At 38.3% G+C, this 10222-nt stretch overlaps 1 protein-coding gene across 1 annotated transcript; it reads right to left on the minus strand.

Moving 5' to 3' along the window:
* Positions 1-6: 6 nt before the first annotated feature.
* On the minus strand, positions 7-10188 carry SCCPDH (saccharopine dehydrogenase (putative)). Its single transcript, XM_026082586.1, has 10 exons — positions 10081-10188; positions 9189-9269; positions 8370-8499; positions 6816-6865; positions 6164-6294; positions 3242-5618; positions 3097-3153; positions 2433-2544; positions 1500-1581; positions 7-1016 (listed from the first exon to the last, which is right to left on the minus strand). The coding sequence occupies exons 1-6, from the start codon at positions 10120-10122 to the stop codon at positions 5483-5485; spliced, it is 570 nt and encodes a 189-aa protein (XP_025938371.1). The 5' UTR covers positions 10123-10188; the 3' UTR covers positions 7-1016; positions 1500-1581; positions 2433-2544; positions 3097-3153; positions 3242-5482.
* Between the last annotated feature and the right edge of the window lie 34 nt (positions 10189-10222).

Genomic DNA, 10222 nt, shown 5'->3' on the forward strand with positions numbered 1-10222 from the left:
CAGGTATAGACTTCCAAGAGGTAATTTAATATTTACAAACAAATGCGGAGCATTTCAGAACACCAAACAGGTTAACTTCTTACAGTTACTACACCTTGACAAGTCTGCTATTGGAAATAGTTATACTGCAACTGTGTTTTCTTGATGCTGCTTTGACATTGAATGTATTCTATTAGAATGATTTGTTCCCTTGACAGGATGAAACTGCACTGGGTCTTCAGCTAGCTCTATATTACAACAAGGTCATACTGACAAGCCCCCACCCTCTTTGTTTTCTCTTTTTTAAGTACAGCTCACTCACGGAAAGCTAGTAAGGCTGAAAGTCAAACAACCATAAAACAGCAGTATATTCAGCTGATCTTTAGAATAACCCAGAAAAAAAATTACTCCTTTAACTCTTAGAAACTAAAACTATGCTTTTGTTTCACTATGGATGCTAAAGCTTTAAAAATAAGAACACCACAGTAAGTAACAGTGCCTATCCCAAACAGGCACAAAGAGTAACTGCTAAGGCACTTGTTATCCAGGGTCTCCCTGCTTTAAATAGCTGGGGGTGGGGGAAAGAAGACTGTGGTTAATTGTCAAGTAGATTCTATAGTGGTTGCATTAGTAATTTTAAATTTATGCTGCTGTTCTGCAACTTAAGCTGAAAGAGATTAAACAAAATTCTGGAACTAACACCTGATCAATCACTGACTTAGTATGTTCATGAATTAAAACTCAGTACCCTTTATGGGTTGACTCACTATAGCAACTACTATTATTATTCTTAACTCAATTTTTCTTCTGTTTCTGCTGTAAACAACAGCACAGTTAGTTAAACTCATTATTTTATGATTAGGTGTTAACATCCAAATGAGCTTTTTTGGAATTAGACCCAGATGTTAGTTGATGCAGTTAGGGTTTGACTTCAGACTTCAGGCTTGGTAATAACTGAGAACTCCACACCACGTTTGTTGAGGCGATCAATCAGTTTTGTTTTAGAGAAGGCAGCTCCTGGAGAATATACACCACCTCTGTTAATGAAAATCAAATGAGAAAAACATTAGTGGCACAATGATTGAGTAATACTTTTTTTTTTTTTTTTAAGATCTTTTTCCCTGCCTAGAAAAGAAAAAGCCACTTTGTCCCACAGGAGAGAGCATATGAGGAACTTGGCAAGATGGTTATAGGTTCATTTTTGCATCCAGCAAATTTGACAGAAACCTTGCCATTGTCTGAGAAGACAGATGATACTAATGCAACAGATGCTGCAAAAGTGGAACTAAAAACTAGTCTTCATCCTTTCAAATTGAAAGGCAGATGAAGGAGTAAATAGTTTTAAAACAAGTTGTGGTGAAGTATCACCTCTTGCATAGCAAGAATTGTGTTTAATAGTGCTTCCATTTAGGTGATGTAACACAGAAATTGACAGGGTTAAGATCTATATTTTTGAAGAGAAATGTGTGTACAGTAACTTTAAGTTCGATCATGCTGTTCTGCACAGGAAAAATACTTACTGTGCAGGCAGACAAGCTGCATCTTCCAGCAGAGCCACAGCTGCTTGAACCATTGCAATTGGTGTAGCAATATAGCCAGGCTCTGACAAAAGAGAGATTTGTACAGTGTGTTGAAATGTAGAATTCATAATCCTGATCTTGCTCTTACATATTGCATGCTGAAGAATCATTTTCTCTTTCTTTGGTAATCACACAGCCATCCCCATCTGAGAAAAGTGTTTCTACCTGGTAATCATCCCCATTAGCTGTGAAAGTCCTTAAGATCCAATCTGGACAAATGCCTGTTTCAAATACAGGCCTATGACCACACAACAACCATGAATGATCACCTCATAGTGCCAGAAGCCACTCCATTATAACAAAAGCTTTGCCCATCCTCTACTTGAGTTCAGCCTTTTTGATGCAAGACTGCTGCATTCAGTTACATTTCCAGATATTTAAAGTAGCTATGCTTCATTAACTCCTTTCTGAACATCCATTCTTGCTTTGTCTCCAAAACTTCAGGTGAGCTCTCCTCTCAAAAGAATGATCTGAACACAAGTGTGATACAGCTAGAAATGAGATTGTATCAGATCGATTTAGGTTCACTCACAGGGGACTGGTAATAAACAAACAGGTAATAAGCCCAGGTTGTAACAACGGAAGACTAACTTTAAGATGCTCTCCCTTTACTGCTCTACTTTGAGAAAATGAAAATTTATGTGCGGAGAGGCAGAAGGGAAGAGAATGACAAGAACATGCACTAGTTAGCTACTTCAAAACAAGTCACAGTCTATGCTCGTATCTAAGGTAATACTCTCTAAAGGCTGCTGACTTTTATCTATATTGCAAGTGCTCTACCAGGAAGAAGACAATGGCCCTGGTAGCAACATGAAGCTGTATCAGGATAGGGAATGTGATGCAGAAGCAGTTTGCTGCTACTAACATACTTACCTGGCCCCTTCACTTGGGTACAGATCTTTACATTTGGATTGCCTTTCTGGGGATCTTGCCCCTCACTGTATCCCTCACCAAAAAAGGTCATTGTAAAGGAGGTTTCATCCATCTGTATTGGAGAGGACAAGAAGTGCGTTCACCAAAACTGTAGCTCACTTCTATCACACAGCCAGAATAATAAATGTAAATGCCAAGTACTATGACACATCTAAAAGTGAGAGTAACTATTCTGAGTTATTGCCAGAAAGGTATAATCTGATTTAAATAATTTGGATATATTAATCACTTTCACTTTGCTGGAACTCTTATTGTTCTATCTAAAGTCCATTTATTTTCTCAGTGCTTTCAGTCTTGGGTCTTTGCTACTCAGTCTCCTTTTGCCATCACCTTTGACATTTTGAGTACTGTGAGCCATCCAAGTAAATAAAACAGGCCCAATGATATGATCCATTTTTGTTATGAGTTTCATAAACCTTGATGTCTAATGGCAGAAGACATGACTATTTAAATATACAAAGCTATGTGAAGAGATGTACAGTATGTGTATTTAGAAACGATTAATTTTCTTTGAGACTAAGTGGTGGACTCCAGATTACTATTCCACCATTGGCATAACTTAATGAAGAAATTTGTTTAACTGTGATGTAAGACAGACAGTTACCTGTTTCTGGGTTGGTCCTTTCTTTGTGAAGCGTCCAGCAGAGAAAAATTCTGGGTACTATATAATAGGAGAGAAAAAGACCAACAGTAAACTAAGGGAAAAAAAATCTCAAACCGCTTAAGTCTTTTGTGTTTTAAACACTTACTTTTATCAGAAGTTTTCTTCCTAAGCTAAATTTCACAAGAAGAAGAAATAAAATGCCAGCAAACATCAGCTTCATAACAGAGCCAAAACCACCTACGTTTGCATAAGCAGCATACTGTACCTACGGCAAAAACAGTTTCAGTTACAGATTGCATTAAAAATTTTTACATTGATTCATTTCTAAAAATAAATCCATCCCAAAATTAGGATGCAATTGTTTCATGCAATACATAGCTATTTGAAGAGGACCTAAAATACGTATCTTAGTTCTAAACAACTCTTTGAATAATGTTTCACCTTTATAATTCATAGTGAGAAGAAAATACAACTACAGAACAGAGACAAAGTATGGTAAACAAGAGTGGAAAACTTTCAAGAAAGATGTCTTTTGGTATCTGATTTCAGGCTTGTTTTAACCTGTACTTCCTTTCCTCCTCTTTATGCTTTAGTTTAAGAGAAACTGATCCTTATTTTAGAATTCTGGAGCAGTGATGGCAAGCCTTTCTTATTTAATAGCCCCAAGTATATTTTTAGAGCACTGTTTACCACCTATGTCTTATTGGTGCCAGTGATTCTGCACAGCTGTTCTAGATGTCCCTGATGCTGGTTTCCTCTCAGGAAACTATGGCAAACAAAAACTAAACATCCTGTTTTCCACCAGCAGTGATGTTCTTCTCTTCATGTTGCTGGTACTCCACATGCCAGAGATCCAAGCATCAAAGAGTCCAGATGCAAATGAGCAGCAGATAACCTCTTTGCCACAATGTTTACTACACTATACTGACCTGACATACTGTTTGCTACACACATTGCAATTATGATGCCCTTGAAAGCTTCACAGATATCACAAAAAAAGCCTCTGCACAGGTACAGAATTAAATATGTTTTCCTTCTGTAAGGCTTTTTTAAAAAAAGTGTACACAATATAGAAAACATGCATAAATATTTTTACTGTATATTCACTTACAATAGTGCAAAACGTAACTCACTTTTACTTCAGTCATGCAGTTACCTGTGGCACAGAGCAACCACCTAGATGCCCGACGTAATTATTTTCATTATCTCATGTAAACTACTGCATATGCAAGAACTGCAGAAATTATTTGCAGTTTTCCAGGATTCAGTGGTATAAAAATGGTTGATRTGTACCTCACAGGTTCTTCTGAGAACACCAAATACAGATATCAGCACTGTTTTTGAACATTGGGACAGGAAAAGAAAGGCTTCAAATTCTGTTTCCTATTTTGACTATCACCAGCAGAAGTGACATGCCAGTTTAGCTGTTTATAAATGAAATGCTATTCAAGCTCTCCATGGTAAAAATGAACATACAGCTAAAGAAAGCTGAACATACAAATGATCAGCATATCCAAGTCTACTCAATCCTGAACATAACCTCCGGTGCTTCCACAAAAAACTTGAGTGTAAAAATTCTGGTAATCTAAACTGTACAGAATTCTGATCCTGTACAGAAGACACATCAAGCACTAAAATAAAACCCTCAGAGGATACATCATGGATCATACACAAATTACATTTTGAATTGTGTTCAGGAGCAAGCATACAGCCACACAGCATGATAAAGGTGCCTTATTCGACACAGTTCATCGTTATGATTGACTGCATGCCATGCATCTGCTAAAGCAAGTTAGTCCAGAGATGRTAAACGACATGACTGACTTCAAAGGCTACCCTAGGTGCAAAATTACTTACGGTCAGTATGAGAATGCTATATTACATTGTAAGATACATTTACTGATGTACCTCAGTGCTTAAAACAACCCTACTGCCCTTGTTTGGGCTAACGCTATGGCAAAACAATGCTCTGAGCCTTCAGATTTTGTGGCCATTCCCTAAAATTGTGAAGCCTACCTTTCACACGTTTCTGTGCCCAAGGCATCCATCCCCCACAAGCGCATACCCAGAAACCAAACTGCATGAGAACCCCACAAGAAGAGACTCTTAGGAACCATCATGCTAACTGCAAAAAGCAAACTCATCAGGTAGCATATCAGGAACAATCAAACAAACTAGAGCATTCAAAAGAACTTGGACCGCATCAGGTCAAGCAACTTCCAAAGGTGATCAACAGAACAAGCCTCCTTCTTAACAGAAGCAAAAGCACATTACGCTTCATTATTATTTATCTAACTACGGAAACCCTGCTACATAGATCCTGCACAAGGAACTGTTACTACATAAAGGAAGGATGCACTGAGAATGATAATGAAGATACGGTATACTAATAACAGTAACTTACAGGCRTTTCCTGCAACTGTGTGTGCAAATAACGCTGAGACCGTTTCACAACAGAAACATCAGATCCCATGAATGGAATGGAGTACTCTTTGAATTCTTGACTGTAAAACACAAGTCCTCTGCAAACAGAAAAAAAACATTCAAAAACAACATTTAAATGTTCACGCAAACAGAAAAAGACATTCATAATGACACTACCAATGCTGGCTTTCTCTCAAGCATTTTTAAGACGTTATCTATTTTCACCGAGTTTAAGCAAAGCAATACAGTGATTCCAATTTATTCCTGACTCAGTTCCAAGTCCACACGCTGTAGCCAGGATTAATTTGATATTCAAAAGAACATTTTCCTCACAGTTGTTTTTCCCATTCTACTGGTCAATTCTGAAATCAAACTCAAAAATTTGCCATACCTCTAAAAGGCTTTTAGAACAAGTAGCTTTGAGAGACAGTAAATACTAATGCATGTTATTTTTCAGTAAAATATAAACAAATCAGTAAACCCAAACATATCTTCAATTCTATTAGATAAGCATATATGTGTGAACATTTTACTAAAGTCTTAAAAGCATCTTTTTAGCATTTAGTAATATGTATTATAATATATATAATAAATCCTAGAACTGTTAGAAGACCAAATATTTGACATCTTAAGATTCTTATACCTTCTTTTAAGTTTTGCACCAACTACTGGAACAGGAGTATATCCTATCTGTTTTCGAAGCTTCTTCAGATTGTCTTGATCTGAAAGGCCATAAACAGCTGACTTCCAGGTCCCATCATGTATACAAGATCCCTGGTGATATATCATGAAACAGTAAGTAATTCAGTATCTTAAGGTTTGAGATACTGTTTTAATAATGACCTGACACAAGGAATTATTACTGCTATGATAATTTCTTATATTATGATTGTACACACTACCATCTGTATCAAGAAAAACCCAAACAAGCAAAGAAAAACCCAGCCAAACACTGGGACTACTGACAACACTTTATATATCTGTTATAGTTTACTTGTATATGGGTCCTTCCCACATCTCTCTGCAATAAATTGTCTGCAAAAACTAAGTAATTCTTGAAACAGCTTAACACAACTAATTTCATGCAGACAGACAGCCTATGCAAGTGAGCCTTACAAACAGGTGTTTACTTGGGATACTTTTATTACCTTCTAAAAAAAAGTTCTTAGACTTATCAAAGAGCTGTGCCAGTTTGTTCCTTGGTCTGAATTAATGTAATGACAGTTCTTCAGAGGGGCTACRTGTATGTTATCACAAATACCTCTGAGTTTCTAAGACAGCGTAACGCAACTAACCTCAGGTCCAGATTTCACTGTCAAGAAACTTTCGACGGCTGTTAAGGTACCTTTAAAAGAGGAGAGGAGGTAATTGCTTGGGATATACAGTCATATTCACACAGCCAGAGCACACTCTGACAGAGTCATCTGGCAGAGCACTGACAACACTAGTAGAAGAGGCAAAATCAAGTCTTTATCTTCAAGTAAAATAAACTAAGATTAAGTTCCACAGCTACTTTAGTTATCAAATTTCTAAGCAAAGCACTTCAATAAGGATCACTAATATTATCTTTACTCATTAAATATTGTATTCTTTTTATCTAGTTAATCAGATAACATAAATATCAGTGAAAAAAGGAAAAGAATATCAAGAGCCATATTTTTTTCCCCCAAGTTTTGAAATAAAGGATGAGGTAGGCTGTGAAAACGTAGATGAACTTAGGGACTACAAAAATCAATGTATCTCAAAATTTTTAATTTTAACATAGCTTATGTATTGCAAAGGATGCTCAGCTGATGTACAGCCAAACAAAACTCCCCCAAAATCTGCCTTGTTTTGCTTTGCTCAGTTCTTTCTGAGATTAAAGAACTGTTCCTGTAAGAGCAAATTTAAATGTAACAACAAACTGGATAGAAAGGCGGTAATACTAGAAAGTCAAGAAAGAAAGAGATAAGAGACATTTTTACTCAAAATAAGTATCAGACATCAAATTATAAAACCCACAATCATATACTCATTTCCCTTCCTGTCCTTCTCCCTCAAATCAGATTTTCCTATAGATTAAGTTTTAATAAACTAAAAATTGATACACTCCAATGTAAAGCAATCCTACTTACCAGCAATTTTAATAGTACATATATGCAAAGTCATACATTTGGATACTCTTACTGGTCCTTCCAGTGGAAAGTCAAAAAGAGAGGCATTTGGTGGGATCTAGAATCTGAGTATGCTTCTGCTGAACAAAGTATCCTCATTTGGAATTAGGATCAAGTACTATTTGCATAGAATTCAATCATATCACATCTATTCTCAAATATATTTGTTCTCTTTCAGTTGCTGTCCAGCTGTTCTTAAGGAAAAAGGCATTGTACAGCACTATCCATCTACTTATGCTTCTACACCACCTTCTTAGTGCTTGCAGTACAAAAAGACTTATGACACCTGATTACCCACTAATTTGCATTCCCTTTCTCCTAGCCACCCCTGTCCCCACTGTTTCTTCCTTACAAAATTCTCAACGCACAGGAGGCGGCATGCTGAGGCTTGCCTAGGGATGCCAGCATGCCGACTGAACCGCGCTCTTCTGACAAGTGAAGGTTTTGTTCTTTCAGTGAGTGGCATTTTTTTGAATCCCTCCTCTACCTAATCACCAGTTTCCTCAAATCTAATAGCAATGTGATTTGCTTTTAAATTTTCATTTATCAGATCTGCCTGAAACTGGTTAAGTGGCAAAGGGAGGCAGAAAGAAAGATGGTAAGAGTTCCCATGCAGGCTTTATTGCTTTAGAAAACCAGATGAAAAACATAATCTATGTTTCTTTTTCAGCATAAGGTCACACTTAAATAAGTCACCTTTCAACTTGTCTCTGGTGTACAGTACTCCCATATCTGCTGGTATAGAGTCAAAGCCACAGCTTCCAATGACATATACTCCCTTTTCTGCAGCTTTTTCATTGTATTTCAGGTACATTCCTTCCAGAAACTAAAACACAATCACAGCAAATATTTTAGGCAGAACCCCATATTTGGCAATACCCAACATTAATCATCAGCACTTTATCACAGTACTCCATGTATTTCAAACAAGCATCTTTAAGGCAGAAACATATTGCTCCTAATTTATACTATGGAAATGTCACAGAATCACAGAATCGCTGAGGTTGGAAGGGACCTCTGGAGATCATCTAGTCCAACCCCCTGCTCAAGCAGGGTCACCTAGAGCACGTTGCACAGGATTGCATCCAGGCGGGTTTTGAATATCTCCAGAGAAGGAGACTCCACAACCTCTCTGGGCAACCTCTTCCAGTGCTCTGTCACCCTCACAGTGAAGAAGTTTTTCCTCATGTTCAGATGGAAGTCACAACAGTGCAAAAAATTACATGATCGATACAAAATTCCTACATGAAATCACAACCAAGACTGATAGTAGAATTCCTAAGTTTTTGATTTCCAGAGGGTTTCTGTGCAGCTCTTATCTAAAAGTAATAAAACTATACAAATAATACATATTAAAATTGATACATTTTAAAATTAATGTATCTTAAAATTGCAGATCAGGAGACAGAAATTGTCTTCATGTTCAAAAATATTAGCAAAAATATGAAACATACTAAACAAATACTCCTTTACTAGATCGCTAACATACGGTAGTATTTTTCTGATGTCACATACCTGAGGTTCTCCACTGATGTCAATGCAGCTTGCACCATTTTCAACGCAAGCTTTTACTACAGGTTCTCCAAAAAATCTATACTACAGAGGGAAAAAACACCACACATAACAAAAACAAAGCAAAACCACAACACAATCCACCTGATTTGTTTTGTCTAACATATCTACAATAACAGTAGACACCTGAGAGCTACAGCTTTCAAAATGGGGCAAACATAACAGTACTTTTCTTTGGGGGGGGGGGGCAGGAGAGGGGAGAGAAGGAACAGCATAACTTCAGCACTGGTAACAGAGTTTAGTGCACAAAGTACTCAACGACGTTTTTCCCAGAAGATAAGATCACCAAGGACAATATACCTTATCTTGATTTATGGTTCTTGCATTAATATTATCTGCATATTCTCGGCTTAACTATACTCTAATTTCAGAGATGTTGACATGACCTGGCTGCAGCTCTTGTACTTCGATCCGCTCTGAACGAGCTGCAAATTTTGCCACTGAAAGTTTTAAAGGGGCCACAAACGTAAAACAGGAAGTCTACAGGGGAGCGGGGGCTCCATTTTCAACCCTAACAGCACTTCAAATAAAACATTTTGGCCAAAACCAATCTTTTCGAATGGTTTCTTGTGCTCCTGTGAAAGATTAAAGCACGCCCGCTGCGCTGCTGCGAAAGTCTTCTGAACGTGAATTATCAAACCGGAGCAAGAAAGCCCTGCGCGATTATAGCCCGCGTTTGTGGCTAGGTTTAACTGTAAAAAACCTGGATGCCACACTGATGGCTCGTTAAATTCGAGACCAGCTGCGCGGTTTTCTGGTAGCCGTCGCCGACCCCGCGGTCCCAAGCCAGGCGCACACCCGCCCCGCGGACCCGCGCAGCGCCGCCGCCACTCACCGGGCCCACGCAGTTGAGCACCAGCCGGGTCTGCCTCGCCATGGCGGCCAGCGAGCCCGCGTCGCCCACGTCGCACAGCAGCACGCCGACCTCCGCGCCCAGCGCCGCCTTCCCTGCGCACCGGACACCGCCGTCAGCGCCG

This window comes from Apteryx rowi, unplaced genomic scaffold (genome assembly GCF_003343035.1).
Source record: "Apteryx rowi isolate R43461 unplaced genomic scaffold, aptRow1 scaffold_117, whole genome shotgun sequence".
NCBI classification, from domain to species: domain Eukaryota; kingdom Metazoa; phylum Chordata; class Aves; order Apterygiformes; family Apterygidae; genus Apteryx; species Apteryx rowi.